The sequence below is a fragment of the Aphis gossypii genome, chromosome 2, assembly GCF_020184175.1.
Source record: "Aphis gossypii isolate Hap1 chromosome 2, ASM2018417v2, whole genome shotgun sequence".
In the NCBI taxonomy this organism is placed as follows: domain Eukaryota; kingdom Metazoa; phylum Arthropoda; class Insecta; order Hemiptera; family Aphididae; genus Aphis; species Aphis gossypii.
This window is the reverse complement of record NC_065531.1, coordinates 4,863,803-4,880,883: the sequence shown is the minus strand read 5'-3', so window position 1 is coordinate 4,880,883 and position 17,081 is coordinate 4,863,803. Positions and strand designations below refer to the sequence as shown.

Genomic DNA, 17,081 nt, shown 5'->3' with positions numbered 1-17,081 from the left:
AATATTGTTTGACGCACGACGTTGCGCGGATAACGCAATGCGTGGGAAGAAGCGGATGCCGGTGCAGATGACCAACAGGGACCTGAAGGTACCGCGGGAGTCCCTGGACGATATATAAGGGGTCCGGATTAGGCACATTTCAGACGCGATCCACCAGAGTTAGAGCGAGCACCTTCACGTCACCCAGATCAATAGTTTTGTCATTTAGACTTAGAATATTTTTCACAAGTTGAATTAATTAATTAATTGGGCTTAGAATAATTTTTAATAAAAAACATTTAGAATAATTTCAAGAGTCTTCATTTATTTTACAACAACCTATCCGATACGACATCATTCTACTGTTTGTACGTGGCACGTTACACCATTATGGAAGGCTGTATCTTAGTTTCTGCTGGTTCAGGACCAGCTGCGGTCTCTTGCAGATATGATGTTGATGAATCTGGCTGATGTATTGGTGTTGAAGATGACTGTGGTTGAGATGTAGAGCCAAATGATCCATATCCCTGTAACTGGCCTAGAAATTCTTTGATTTTATTTATTCTAGGCTCATCATCTTCGTTACTAATTTCCCTAACAAATCGACGTGTTGGTTTACCTAAGAACAAAATTTAATTCATTGAAATTCGTTTATTAATATTTCTTAACTATTGCAATAGAGATAACTTCTAACACTTCCTATATTTATACATATTTTTATGTGGTTAAATTTATCGTATGCTTGCTAAGAACAATAATAACATATTTTGATAAAAACAAATTCTCAACTGTTGTGGACAAAAATTTAACATTTTCAGTACACAGTATATATTACTGCAATTGTTGAAATTTTAAGGATTAAACGTCATATTTTTTTTATATATTTTTTAATGGTATGTTTTCATTATTTTTTTAGGACATATTTTGAATGATTATTGAAAATCAAGCACTCTAGTAAGTATTTTTTGTTAGTTTAGATTACAGTATTTTTCAACACAAAATTTATTAAATTATTTATTTATAATATTTATTTCTGTTAATTTTAAAAATAAATTATAGAAGTTGTGTATTAATTATCTATCTGTATTTTTTTTTCAATTTTTTTTCCGTCTATATTGAATTACATATGTGAAATTGTTCGATGCATAGGTGTATATTTTTAAACAATACGTTTTTAATGCATTAGTCTTTACACTAGCTCTTAGTTATTACTTATTACTCATTACTAAATATTATAATATTTTATTATTATTTTTATTTTTTAAGACTTAATATTATAATAAGTATTATAGCATTATTGAAGAAAGTTAAAGTGGAAATCTGTGAGTCGCTTTGTTATATAAGGTTTGTTATAACGATAATAATGTTGTTCAAAGCATAAATGTTTATCACACAGAAAGATTATTAGGTTTAATATTATTTTAATATCTAATATTGTTTATATATTTTAATTATTAAAATAGGTAACTGTATGATTTAAAGACAGTTTATTTTACATTAGTTATCGATTTCGTTCGCATTGTTGGAAAATATCAAACTTATAACTATCATATTTTGTAATGATGCATAATAATTTTGAGCAGAGCCAAAAATAAGTATAAATAACTTAATAAACATTTTTTTGTTGGTCGATAATTCTATGATAATATATAATTAATAGGTTATATCTTAAGGTGTAACAAATGGTACCACAGCTTTTTTCAACATTAATCTCAACAGAACAATATAATATCTGAGCAGTACGTGATATACTTACAATAATATTGCTGGAGAAGCATCGCAACTACAAACAATGCAACTGAATTATTCACGATCATTTTAACTTACTAGCACAAAAACGAGCAAATCTTTCTATATATTAAAATTTAGACACCAGGATTAATATAATATTTTAATGACATCAAAGATTATTTTGAATTGCAGACTGATGTTGGTGAATTGCGGGGTTAAGGATTTATAGTCTTATAGGCGAATTCATTATAACGTTTACGCCCCTTCGTAGAAATTTACATACCTACCTTGCGGTTAACCGGTAATTAACAAAACACAATAAAATGTTCAAAAAAGATAATCATTGTTGCGCACAACTATCATATTTGCATTTGATTACCGCTAAAAATAAAATAAGGTTTGTCCTCTATTCGTCTTTGTAGTAGTTCGTATGTTTCACTGGATTGTTGAAGTCATTAACACACTTAGAAAAATAACAACTATAAAATTAGACTATTAGAGTGATTAGATTAACTCTCCAGAAACGCGCACATTCGATTATCTAAATACATATACTCCGACCTGCTAATTCAGTCAGTCATCTCGCTATTTGTTCAATTTGGCACAGGAATATTCCGTGTTGTGATATTACGTTTAAAACCTAAATCATCATGGTATTCTTTTCCCAGTTTTGATTAGTCGGTTGTTGATTGCATTTGATTGAATTTCCAAAAAACTTATCTGTAATCTGTATAACCTATTAATGAGTAATAATTAGAAACTATGGGATTAAATTCATAAAATAACTTTTTAAAAACTTTTAAATTGATTCCAAATTCCAATACAATCTAATAAGTAATAAGACGAATTTTTCATAACTAATATGTTAGTGTTAGTGCATGTATCATTCAAGTATCATTCATTTTCTAACGTATAAATTATCTAAAATATTATTAGTTTCTGGTTTGTCATTTAGTCGAAATCCAATTTAGGGTCTACAATTTGATTGTCTTATTACAATAATTATTATACTATTAATTGATAATTTTATAAAGTTTCATTATAATGACATTTTTTGGTTTTTTTATAGTAATAAATTATTCTCTAATTATTAAACTTTCGTACCACCTATTTCATAGCCTTAATATGCTACTATAAATATGAAATTTCATAATACATTTGAAAAATTAATAACTATATCTTTTCAAACAGTCAATTTTACCTTTTAGAAAAAATTACTAAAATTACGATTTTAGGAATTAAAAATTATAATTTACCAATTAACACCAAAAAAATACTATGCTTCGTTTTATAATATTTAGTATCGACGATTGTGATTAAAAACGATTTCGAACGGTATAAAATTTGGTTAAAATCGTATGCACTATCATATCTTTGAAAAATAAGCTACTACTGTATACCTACTGAAAAATTAAGTTTTTTCAAATTGGTAGTATTTAGGTTCCATATATTATTTAGATTCTATGTGCAATCGATATAGTGTTGTTGGATAATGTAAAGTAAATGTTGTCCTCTGATTTAGACAAAATTATATAAACAGTATAATTATTATGAATACACAATAGATTTAATTTCCGGGTTTTCGGTGAAAAAATTTAAAAAATGGCCATCAATCTCCGCAAAAGTCTTCAATACTACACGAACAACTACACGCGTTGTTTTGATAGGTCTCCAATGGTTGATTTGGCTTGCCACTTAAAGTAACTGGTCCTGTGGTGGTTATTAATAATTCTGATTGCGGTACCGTTGTGCCCGACCCTGTAGGTTTCACTGAATTAGAGTACCCAGAATTCGACTCCGCATTATTAGATTGCCCACCGACTTCGGAAACGGACTGTATTACTTCCTTTAATCGGTCGACAGTTGGTTTGACGTTGATCCTGCTATTATCTACCGTGGTACCTATAATATTGGAGAATAATAATATTGAATAGTTAAATCGTTTAAGTATTTTGACAAACGCTCAAAAGTATAATAGTGTCTAGTGCAGGGTAATTTTATTTAGAGCGAAACACTCGTTGTCTGTGGTAATGTTAAGATGTTTACTAAATTTTAATATATTTTACAATTTAATAATCTATTTAACATAATATCAACATCATACAATACTGTGAAAATATATGAACAATTATTACATCGTTAATTTTTTTTTTTTTTTTGTCGATTTTTAGAAGTTCTAATAGTAAGTTAAACTGTCCTATTGAAGTTTGATATATATAATATAAATTTACATGTTCTATTATGTCAATAAATAAAAATTGGTGCTTAACAACTTTTTATCTTAATTTAAATATATTTATAATTTTTAGTATTTTAACCACTTTTTACCAATATTATCATCAATAAAATATCAAATAAAAGATAATTCATTTATATATATATGTTAAATGGTGCTAAATACTAATACTGTGCTGCAAATAAGAACTTTTTATTTTAATAAAATTTAAACACATTTAAAATAATTATTTTAACTCATGATATAATTATACTTACAATGATAAAGATGAATGTAAGCCAACGTAATAGTTAAAACTGATTTCGTATACATTTTTAATAAATCTGAAAAAATTTAATTATAAGATCATAACTTAATCAATTCAAAATGATAATCTATAAATCATAAATTGCAATAAAAAAAAAACAATTTCATTAAAAAATTATGTATAAAAGGCAAACTCAATTGGTATAAATCTGGAACATCGTGTATATATAAATTGGACTGTTTTGTATATTATATTATATATGATACATGTCAAATTTTTAATTATTTCCCTTCTTATTTTACTAAAACCTGACAATTTTGCCTTGAGTATCACATATATGATACCTACTAAAAACTTTTTGAGATTATTTATTCATACGTATGAGGAATTTTCCATACCAGAATCATATCTTATAGAAACTAAATTTATTATCATACATGAACCTGGGTTTTCAAAACTTCTGAGTGCATGTAATATGATACTCATGGTGTTCGTGACAAGATCAGTGAAATTAGCTAGAAGCTAGATACCTAGTCAACTTGGTATTCTTTTTTTTAACATAACAATAAAATATAACACGAATAGCGATGCAAAAACTTACCTTTTTAATTGAATAAAAACTAACTGACGATTGCTGTTCACTTGAGACTCAATATTAAATTTAACCCCAATAGTAGCGTAGGTATTAATTGACACCGAAACAAAACAATTTTTTCACACAGTATAGAATTCTATGTATAGGTAGTTAAATTAAATTTATTAATAACTTATTTTCTTAAAAGCATTGAAATGGATTTCTTATTTTTTTTCAATTATGTGTAATAATATAACTTTGAATTGCAAAAACAATGTAGCTCTGTGTGAGTTCCCCCTCTAAATCGGTGTCTCTCCCAATATTACCAAATAATGTTATGTACTCGTAGAAATACAATTTATTTGGATTGCATTGGATAATTTACGTAGATACCTAACTATGGTATAATAAAATATACTACATTTTACTACACCGCAACTGTTATTCAAAAATAAACATAGATAATCGTAAATGGATTTTTCCCAGAATTTACATTCGCTAGTCTTAATCATTTAAAGGGGAAATTTTGGTTTGATTTCATTTATGTCATAATAGCTATTATGAACAGTTCAGTGATTAAATACAATTTATTGTTGATAAGAATGACTTTTTACATAATTAAAGATGCTACAAATTTAACAGTTTGAGTGTTCAGGTATACATTATAATATCATATGTAAATGCTTATGATACAAACAATTTGACCCTTGTTTAATACTTCAGTGATAGCAGGAAATACTTAATCAAAATTATTTATCATTTTTAAGCTATTATAATATGTGATTTGAAAATAATACGTGTATCTAGTAAACTCATATACCTATAGCTATACAATTTTTTATAAATGTATTACTTTTACAAAAATAATTATTTTTACTATTTGTTAAAATTTTTGTAAATATAGTCAACTGTAGTGCTATTACTTAGTTATCTATAATAAAATCTAACATTGTTGTTGTTTGTTTATAGACAAGCTTTTATAACTTCAAAAAACTACAGACGATTTTTAACTTAATACTACGTATATGTCGTAGATGTTTTGAACATTTTGTGATTATTATTCTGTAATAGAATAGTACATAAAGTACAATAATTAATGTATGATTATAATATTAAAAATATATTAAATAAAAATAAATAACATATATCAATTTGTTGATCAACTTTCAATGTTTTTTATAGAGAAGGAGCATGTATGTCGTGTGGGAGACCAGCGATGATGAAAACCACTAACTCTTTTCCCATTTATTGTAGTATGATAGATATGGCATCTTTGCCACCTACATCGAACGAAAAAAAATCAAAAGGGAACCAAAAGTATGGATACAAATATAGTACATGTCGACGCAGTACTGTTGAAACAACCGGCGATTTCTCAATAGATGATTGTCAACTTTCAATGTTTTTTATAGAGAAGGAGCATGTATGTCGTGTGTGAAACCAGCGATGATGATAACCACTAACTCTTTTCCCGTTTATTGTAGTATGATAGATATGGCATCTTTGCCACCTACATCGAAAGAAAAAAAATCAAAAGGGAACCAAAAGTTTGGATACAAATATAGTTAAAATATAGATTCTAGGTCACTTTGTACGGTCAGGCATTAAAAGTGCGAAACGCGGTCACTTAGTACGGTCACAGAACAGGCCCGTATACAGGGGGGGTTTTAGGGGTTCAACCCCCCCCCCCCCGAAATTTTTAAAGTAGGTATATATTTAAAAACTAACTACATACGTCTTTATACATATATAAATGTATAATTGTACAACTACAGTTTATTTTAAACATTTGTAAATTTCCCTCTAGTCATTACACGTTATCTTTTTTAGAAAATAGCAAACGGATACTTAATACTTATATATTATATATAATATATATAATGTTATCGCAATCTTGTCGGAAGATGGACTTTATCGTTTTATAGCTATTTAATTGTTTCGTGTTCACCAGTATTATTGTTCAGTCTTGAGTGTGTTTTTATTTCTTAATAAGTGTGTGTCTGTGTAGCTGTTTACTATTGCATTATATTTTATATATTTTTTGAAAAATGAAACGAAGTTTGCCATCTCAGTCGTCAATATTTAATTTTTTTCATGAGAAAACCAATCAAACTGAATTGGATTCAGAATTAATTACTACAGAAGAAGTTCCGTGTGCGGCGTCTACTACTGAAAACGGTGCAATAAAAAGTACTGTAGATTTACCAGAACTTCGAGATATTGGACGGTATGTAGATGTTAGAATAACTGATGATAAATTTAAGTACGATTTATTAAAAAATCCGTGGCTTCCTCCTTCAAATTATAATTTTCCGATAGTGTCAAAAAGAAAATTAAAATTCCAAATTTCTTGGTTAACACGGTTTTCTTGGTTAGTTTATTCAAAACAACTAGAAGGAGCATTATGTAAAGTATGTGTTTTATTTTCTAATGAGTGCACCGGAAAAGGTTCAAATCAAAAAGTGGGTGCTTTAGTAAGTAAACCTTTTATTAAATGGAAAGATGCTTTGGAATGTTTTAAATTACATTCAAATGCAGAATACCATAAATTGTATGTTATACGAGCGGATGAATTTTTAAAAATAATAGATAATAAAAAACCGGACATCTCTATTGCTATCGATCCAGCACATAAAAAAATAGTATTAGAAAATCGTGCTAAACTAGTTCCAATTATTGAAACAATTATTTTTTGTGGTCGTCAGGAACTATCATTAAGAGGAGATAATGACAGTGGACCTATTTTTAGTTGCAGTACTGATAACAATGATGGAAATTTCAGATCGTTGTTAAGATTTAGAGCGCAGTCTGGAGATTTAATATTGAAAGACCATTTAGAAAATTCAGCAGCTAATGCTGTTTATATAAGCCCACTTATACAAAACGAGTTAATACATATTTGTGGTGCATCCATCCAGACTCAAATAGTAACCAAAATTAAAAATGCGGGTTTTTTTTCTATTTTAGCAGATGAAACTTGCGACATATCACGAATAGAACAAATGTCCTTATGTGTGAGGTATATTGAAGATTGTAGTATTAGGGAAGATTTTTTAACTTTTATTCCTATTTATGACGCATCAGGAAAAGGATTAGCCCGTACAATAATGATTGAAATAGACAAATTAGGTTTAAAAAAGGAAAATTTAGTTGGTCAAGGCTATGATGGAGCTTCTTCGATGAGTGGTATATTTAATGGAGTTCAAAAAAATATATGCGATATAACACCTCACGCTTTATACGTTCATTGCGCCGCCCATTCGTTAAACCTCGCCATTAGTAAATCATGTAACATTCCCGAAATAAGAAATTGTATTGGATCTATATCTACAATAACTTCATTTTTTCGAAAATCACCAATAAGGTCAGAAGTTCTTAAAAAGTTCATAAAAGACTTAATTCCATGCACACGCCACCAAACACTTTTAAAAATGTGTGAAACTCGTTGGGTTGAACGCCACGACAGCTTGTTACGGTTTAAAGAACTATATTTACCAATAACTAACACATTAAGGGAACTTGAACAGCATCATAATTTAGAAACATCAAAACTTGCATTTCAACTTTCAAAAACTATTACCTCAAGTTCGTTTGTAATTTCATTGTACATTATAGAAAAATTATTTGCTATAACATTGCCGTTATGTAAATCTTTACAGCAAATAAATGTAGATTTATCTGAGTGTTGTCAATATGTCAATAACTGTATGCAAGTTATTAATTCAATTCATGAAAATAGTGAGGAAGAATTCCACAAATTATTTTTAGATGTCGAAAATGTATTAAGCTTAGTCGATGAAACGGTTAAAATGCCACGATTAATTAAGCAATCTACTTATCGTAACAATATTCCGGCAGATTCGCCAGAACAGTATTATAGGAGATCAATTTTTTTGCCATTTTTAGATTACTTCAAAAGTCAATTAATTGAAAGATTTATAAAACACAACTACATTATTTCTGGGCTGCAAAATTTGATTCCAAGTTTTTTAATTAAATTAAAACCAAGTAGCGATGAGTTTAAAAAATGCATTGATTTTTATAAGAGCTTTTTACCGACTTATGAAACTTTTGAATCAGAATTGAAGGTGTGGGTGGAAAAATGGAAATCGGTACCCGATAACGAACTTCCTAAATCTGCAATCGATACTTTAGGCGTCATGTCGAAAGACTTTTATCCAAACATTTGGTGTTTAATATCTATACTTGCAACACTCCCGGTGTCCACTTCATCTGCAGAACGTTCTTTTTCAACTTTAAGACGATTAAAAACCTATTTGAGGAATAGCTGCAGTGAAGATCGTCTAACAGGTTTAGCTTTATTGTCAGTCCACCGAGGTATCCAAATAGATATTGAAGAAATAATCAATACATTTTCCAGAATGCCACGTAAAGTTGACTTTGTTTTATGAATTAAAATTGTAGGTATTCAACCATATTTTTAAATTATTTATTTTTTGTATACATTTTTATACTATGTTTTGTAGTGCATAATATTATCTATTAAATTATAATATAACTATTAACTATGTATTTTTAGTTCATGTATTAAAAATATTTTAACCCCCCCCCCCCCCCCCCGAAAATTGATCCTGGATACGTGCTTGTCACAGAATAAGGTGTTGAACATGATGGCTGGTCATCAATTGAGCAAATGTCATCGGTCATTGAACTACTTTCAGTCGATTGATTTAAAATGCTAATATTTTTTGAGCCAACCAAAGAATTACTTTGAAATTCAGCCGGTTTTTTGGCAAATAATGTAGGGATTGCAGTCTGCTTGAGTCTATTTTTCAAGGTATTTAGAAACATGTCATCTTCAAAATGTAAAGAACACAACTTAAAAGTTTTGTGCAGAATATCGAGATCTGTGGTCGGTAAATATTTGGCTTCACATTTTTCCACCCAAGAAGCACATCTAAAATAATAATAATAATTACATTTAACATTTAGTACTTTGGTGCACATTCAAAAATAAAATACAAATTAGGCAAATGTCCAATGTGTTACATTATTGTAAACAATACCTGTAGTCTGTCAAAGAAAAGAAAATAATATAAGTAGGTGACAATAGAATATTACTTAATATTTGTTAATTTTCATGGGCTTATTTCTCATTTGTAAATACATAAGTTACATTTTATGGATAGAAATAACATAATGGACAAGTGATTAAAATTAAATTAGACTATAACATAGTACTATAATCATTCTTACCTTGAATGGTCTTTAGGAAATTTAAAAAATGAGATCCGTAATTCTTCATTGTTGTTTGACCAAAGGCTGGTACAATACGCCAACGAGCATCTACTACCCGGGGCATTTTTGACAACAAAAGACATATTTTGGTAAATAATGTATAAAATACCAAAAAACAAAATAAAATGTCAACAGATGAACAAATACAAAAAAGCGCAGAGATCAAAAAAATCGAGACGCTACCGTGTTGGAGTACAAAAATCTACAGACAGTACAAACGCGTCGTGTACTCGTGTCGTATTAAGTTGTTGTCTGGTAAAATTCAAAAATTACAGATTAACAATGTACCCACAAACAACAGAAAACTTAAAAAAAAGGGAAATATCTGTTTCCAGGCAACACTGTTAAATTTTAGACATGTCGGACCGTTTTATGATAAGCCAAGAGATTCCTTTCTGTTTATTCTGTGGTTAAAACTCAAAATTAGAATTTAAACATTTAAATTTTAAACTGTTCTCTGCTTCTCTCATCTAAATATTACATATTTCTTAAGTATATTAATTTACTAATTTTTAGGTAATTATATAAATGTCAGAATTTGAGTATTCTAGTACAGGTAATGAAGATGAGAGTGATGAAGAAGAATTCGTTTTCTCAATTCCATCCACTACACAGAACAAAACTACCTTAAACAATATCAAAGTTTCAAAAGAACTGCGTTCCCACTATTCAAATTTATTCATTGATTCTTTTAGTTTAATTGATTTATTCATCAAAAGTAAAACATTAATGTACAGCTCGTTTTTAGAAAGTTTTAGTTCTACAAAATTTCACAAAATCTATGCTAAACCCAATAGAGGAGGAAAGCACACATATGTATCCCCACATCATTACATTACAACCACACAGAATTGTCTTGCAGTAGCCAGCAAGTTTTTGAGATCTAAATCAAAAGAAGCACGAATAGGTGCTGTTTATTTGTTGTACACCATCCATAAAACTCAGCCATTTAAACAGTATCTTATCAATGTAAAAATGACACCCACAGATTATTTTAATACCAAAGAATTGGTCAACAGTTATCTTAATAAAGGTCTACCAGATCCATCCTACTGTTTTTACCAACTGGATATTAAAAGAAAAATAACAATTACTTCTACTGCTATCAACCCTTGCTTAGAAGTGAGTCTATTGAACATTTTTGTCTGTATTTGATTCAACAAAACCTTAATTTATTTAATTCATTTTTTTCTTTAGGCCAACTATCCAAGAGTCTAAGTCCGAAAATTTATGGGTCGTGTCGCTGACAAGTGTTTTAGAACTCAATACGAGGCACGTAAAAGTTTAGATCTCTTTAATAAACTAGAATTAATGGAGTATCAGATGCTTCGAGAATTGGTATATATAAACAAATTGAGTAATTTGTTTTTGGGCCGTAATGCTGTTCCAGATTATAAGCCAGAACTTTCTAGAGTGATTGTAGAAATAAACAGTGCTAGAACTGTTACTACGGTCAAATAACAAAACGATAACATTGATTGTCCGAAAAAACCTCGTTATAAGAATACTAATTTCAGTGCATTCCCAGGTAAAAATGAAGAGATTTTAAAAGATATGGTTGAACTTTTAGGACCACCAATCATTGACAAAAATGTCAATAACTGTCATCCAAAACAGAAATTAAAGCTGTCCAGAAGGAAAATAAGTAATAATATTAAAAAATATTTGTTGTTAAATAATGGTAGGTACATAAATTCATAATTAATAATAAACTACAATAGTTTAAAAATACAGGAAATCATCATTCTATAAAAAAAGAACTATAGGATACTTCTTCACCATTGCCGAAATTAAGCACTATGCTAGATTCAGATTCATCTTGCACAAGTATGAATAGTGACGAAGATGATTATTTTGGAAACATGTATGATGAAATGATCTGGCATATTCTCGAAGAACAAGAAGTTAATGGTGAGTAACAAACAACTTGCACTGTTTTCTTGTTGTACTAATACTGTATTAATTATGTCACTTAAAGCCGAGTCCACACTAGGACGAACATTGTTGTCGAACATGTTCGTTGAAAATGTTTCCTGACTCGACGAACTAGTGCTACTGCGTTTTGAAATGTTCGACAACAGTGTTCGTTCAATTTATACAAAAGATTTCCCGCTTTATAGTTTGATAACTAAATACTTACTGCTTTCATTATTTATTTTCATGTTAGTACATATACGAATATTTTAGATTGCGGACGTGTGTAATATTTAGTGTTTTAATATTTTAATTTTAATTTTTTTTCAATATGAGTGATGAAGATATAATAATTATGAGGGCAGCTTTTGTTTTCACATCTTTGGTTTCTCGATTAAAAAAAAATAAATCTATTCAAAGAAGACGTTGGTGGCAACGAACAATTTTCGAAAGTAGACGTCGTTATAATGGAAATGATTTACTAAATGATTTAAGACTGGAACATCCCGGCTTCAAAAACTTTATTAGAATGTCAACAACAGATTTTGAATCATTGCTTGAAGTTATTGGTCCTAAAATTGGGAAGGATACAACTCACCTGAGGGAAACAATTCCAATAAACGTGCGGCTAGCCGTAACACTACGTTTTTTGGCTACTGGTGATTCATATACAAGTTTAATGTATCTTTTTAAAATTTCTAAACAATTAATATCTAATATAGTACCAGAAATATGTGAAGCTATAGTTGATGCCCTAAAATTATATGTGCAGGTAAATATTAAATTGGAATATTAGTTTTATAAACATCACAAATACAATACTATAATGCCAAATAGGTATGTAGTTAAAAAATAACATAAATATGATACAAAAAATGATATTGTAATAGATAAACAAAAAATAAAACAATTACTAAATAATGAATGAACCTTTATTAAAACAAAAATTTAAAATCACTTTTTGACATAAGTAAAATATTATATTTTATAAATTATATTACCTATATAATAATAAAAAAAATTTAGGTAATATATTGTATAGTATAATATAAACAAAATAATAATAATAAAAAAAATTTAGATAATACAATGTACCTACATAATATTAACTATACATATTAATATTAATCCTAGATACTTACTTAATATAAAATAATAAATTTTAATTGGAATGTACCTATATTCCTTAAATTTGAAACCTTAAATTTCATAAGAAAAAAAAATTGATCACTTATACTTTTAAGATTATAATACAGCACTTTTTTATCTACCTCTAGAAGTACCAGATATTTTCTTAACCTTTAAAACTAAATATTATTATATGATGACACATTTTCTTGGGTATTTAAAAAATTATTTAAAGAATTGTTAGAAGATGCGCCCATAGAATGTAAAGGAATAAAAGAGTTATCGTTTGAAGGTGGGCTAGAAAAATTAATAGGATAGTAATGTTGGTTATTTTGTTGTAGCATTAACATATCCGATTCGTGAAGAATGCAATTTATTTTATGTTCAGTATTCATACGAATAAAATCTGAATAAGACCTTAGTTTGTTAGCGACGTGTTCCCCATAGGTATGTACTCGCGTTATCCTTTAATTTATTTTTTTCCGTATAAGTTTTTAAAATAGAATAAACCTCATCTACTCTAGGGTCCTCATCTGTTCTAATTTTTTTTTTTGGTTTTGGTGAAGAAAATGGCTTTGGTCGTTCTTTAATTTTCCCATCACTATCAACACTATCCACCACTATGAAGTCGTCCTCCAAGGAATCATCGTTATGTATTTCTTCCTAAACAATACATCTATTTATATAAATATACGTGAAGACAATATTGTATGTTTAATTTTTAATTTCACGTCTAAATTTTAAATAATAAATTTAAACACTAAATTATTTAAATAATTTATAAAATACCATATTATGATAATAATATAAAATATTTATTATTTAGAAGTAACATTATACTAATAAAAAATTGTTTTTTAACTAGGTAATATACAAGTGTAAATATATTTAAACTAAAACATTTAGTAAATTTGTATATATTGTTTATGAAAATCTACCCACTTATATTAAATATAATGTATTAACTATACTGCAATTTTCAATATGCGACTTGAGTGTTTTTAGAATAAAAATAATAATTTTTTAATTATTGTGGGGGGGGGACAGTAAAACAAAAGACAATAATATATACTTTAATATGTTATTATTATTTTGAGAATGTTTAAAATTGTATTAAAAAAAAATTATAATTATTTGTAGATGCCTAATTCATCAATCGAGTGGGAATTAATCGCAAATGACTTTAATGAGCTATGGAATTTTCCACAATGTGTAGGTGCCATTGACGGTAAACACATCGTGATGCAAGCACCTTTTAATAGTGGTACTGAGTATTTCAATTACAAGGGGACATTTAGTGTTGTTCTACTTGCAGCAGTAGACGCACACTATTGTTTTATTTATGCAAGTGTAGGGTGTCAAGGTAGAATATCAGACGGAGGTGTATTTAATAATTCAATATTGGCAAAAAAAATGTACGATGAATCTTTAAACCTACCATCACCAAAAGAACTTCCAGGACAACAAGAAAAATCCCCTTATGTTTTTGTATGCGATGGTGCTTTTCCTTTGAAGGAAAATTTAATGAAACCTTTTCCAGGAAATCATTTACAAGGTTCACCACGACGAGCTTTTAACTACCGTTTATCAGGGCACGGCGTGTCGTTGAAAATGCTTTTGGCATAATGGCTTCAGTTTTTCGAGTCTTAAGAAAACCGTCATTACTACAACCCGAAAAAACAAATACTATTGTTTTAGCGTGCGTCCATTTGCATAATTTTTTAAGACGGAGCGAATCATCAAAAAATTTATATTGTCCACCCGATATTTTTGACAACGAAGACTTAGAAAATCAAATTTTGAAAAAAGGAACATGGAGAAGCGATTTATCGGAAACTACATCATTTTTACCATTGAAAAAATGTGGACGAAAATCAGCAGCAGACGTAGAAGAAACTCGTGAACGATTTGCTCGTTATTTTGCAACTACAGGGCGTGTGCATTGGCAAGATGCATTTGAATAAATTGTATTTAGTTACCTACTTCTATATTTAATTTTTAACTATTTTAGTGTTGTCTATTAACTATCAATTATTAACTAATAAAAACTATCAATTCATTATTTTTAAAAGAATTATTCAAATAATGTTGTTATTACCTGTGCTTCATAAGTGTCTCTTGTAGTTTTTGGTTTATTTCTATCTGACAAAAAACTTAATGGCTTGTAAAAACACCACGCACTTATATAATTTTCGTCAGTTCCAGCGCCAGATTTTTTATTTTTTACTTTATTTTGTTCTCGACGAAATTGAGATTGAATGGTCTTCCATTTTCTGTCGACTTCTTGTTGTGAAATACCTAGTATACTTGCAATTTATTTATTGAATCTGTCCTTCGGATTCGATTTTTATACTGGCTATGTGCTGGATTCCAAATATTTTCATTTTGCTGAATTAAATTAATCAGCTTGAGTATTTCGTCTTGAGTCCATTCTTTTTCATTGGACATTTTAAATTAATGAATTTAAAAAATGTAAATAAGTGTAAATATTTAAAAACGATAAAAAACTACGGAAATGACTCAAACACAACACGGGCACACGGTGGTGAAATATGAGTTACGACTGAATTGGAAATGTAATTCAAATTATACTTATGTGTTCGTTCTTCAATTATTTTGGATTTTCCTGTACAATTAATAGATGTACAGTGAAAAATTACACAGCATTGGGCTATATTTAATTAAGTATAAATAGTTCTTCACTGCAGTAATATAATATAAATATTATTATTATTAATTACCAAATATCTAAAATTCAAATATACGATATGTTACCTACCCATTTAAGTTACAGTTTCATACAAATAATAAAATAAATATAATAATATAGGTAAGAGGTATATAAGTACATTATTACCTATCTATGTGATAATATTTTGATGACTTTTTCTTATATCATAATGAATATTTTAGAATAAATACGCGTTAAATATAAATTAGTACCTATAAGTTAAATTATATATAATATTATATAATTTTATATAAGTTAAATTAAAATACGTATCGATCATAATTTTAGCTCAATATTTTAACAACAAAAACCATGTTTGTTATTTAATATTTAAAATTAAAAGTTTTTAAAAAAACAAAAATAATTCAAAGTATGTATAGTTAGCTTTATCAATAATTAGTTATACTTTGAACTTCTTAAATCATAACTATTTGGTTAGAAATATTTATTCACTGAAAGCTAAATAAATTGTATGTATGAATTATAATTTATAACTAATTTGTTGTCGATCACGTCCACACTAAAGACAAAATTGCCAAACATTTTCTTTGATGTTCGTTCAAATATCGCTTGTTGAGCGAACATTTGAATGTTGTGCGCGCACACATGACAAACACGTACAGACTAGGGGAAACATTATCAACGAACATGTTCGACAACAATGTTCGTCCTAGTGTGGACCCGGCTTAACAATCACTTATAACATGTATGAAATTAAGTAATTTTTACATAATATACAATAATTATTATTTTTGTATTGTTTAGAAACTATTGATCATACAACTACCAACCAAGGAGAAGACATGTAAATTTGTTATTTATTTCAAATAATGATTTAATTGTATATTTAAACTATTTGCTAATTATGTATTATTTTTAAACTTGTAAATATGGTTGTAAGTAGAATAAAATAACACTGTGATATTTTATTTAAGTATTATAATACAATGTATAATAATATACTAGCTATTATTTTTCAGTTCCATTTAGAGTTATGTCACCATAAGATAGTCATAATTCAGCCCATTTATTTATATTTTTTGTGAATGAAAATATTTTATAATATACTAAATATTTATTGTTTAGATGATCTTAAATTATAATATTAACATTTATGAGTATCTTCTTTTATCAAAATAACATTGATAGTAATGAAATATTGAAGTATAAATATAATTTAAATAATAAATACTAATATTACTTAATCAGTTTTTTTGAATAGGTAATTATTTCAATGTAGAATATATTATTATTTATTATTTTTACACAAACAAGTAGGTCA

At 28.1% G+C, this 17,081-nt stretch overlaps 3 protein-coding genes and 2 pseudogenes across 3 annotated transcripts; 3 read left to right on the top strand and 2 right to left on the bottom strand.

Moving 5' to 3' along the window:
* Positions 1–6,815: 6,815 nt before the first annotated feature.
* On the top strand, positions 6,816–9,075 carry LOC126550539 (52 kDa repressor of the inhibitor of the protein kinase-like). Its single transcript, XM_050202366.1, has 2 exons — positions 6,816–9,009; positions 9,056–9,075. The coding sequence occupies exons 1-2, from the start codon at positions 6,816–6,818 to the stop codon at positions 9,073–9,075; spliced, it is 2,214 nt and encodes a 737-aa protein (XP_050058323.1).
* A 57-nt stretch (positions 9,076–9,132) lies between these two features.
* Positions 9,133–10,365, bottom strand: LOC126550538 (THAP domain-containing protein 5-like). The gene is made up of 3 exons (XM_050202365.1): positions 9,985–10,365; positions 9,332–9,685; positions 9,133–9,166 (listed from the first exon to the last, which is right to left on the bottom strand). Exons 1-3 carry the CDS (start codon positions 10,107–10,109, stop codon positions 9,133–9,135), a joined length of 513 nt encoding a protein of 170 aa, XP_050058322.1. The 5' UTR covers positions 10,110–10,365.
* A 104-nt stretch (positions 10,366–10,469) lies between these two features.
* LOC126550456 (uncharacterized) lies at positions 10,470–16,652 on the top strand (annotated as a pseudogene).
* LOC126550459 (uncharacterized) lies at positions 12,234–15,130 on the top strand. The gene is made up of 2 exons (XM_050202071.1): positions 12,234–12,712; positions 14,209–15,130. Exons 1-2 carry the CDS (start codon positions 12,272–12,274, stop codon positions 14,692–14,694), a joined length of 927 nt encoding a protein of 308 aa, XP_050058028.1. The 5' UTR covers positions 12,234–12,271; the 3' UTR covers positions 14,695–15,130.
* LOC126550460 (uncharacterized) lies at positions 15,143–15,868 on the bottom strand (annotated as a pseudogene).
* Positions 16,653–17,081: the final 429 nt, after the last annotated feature.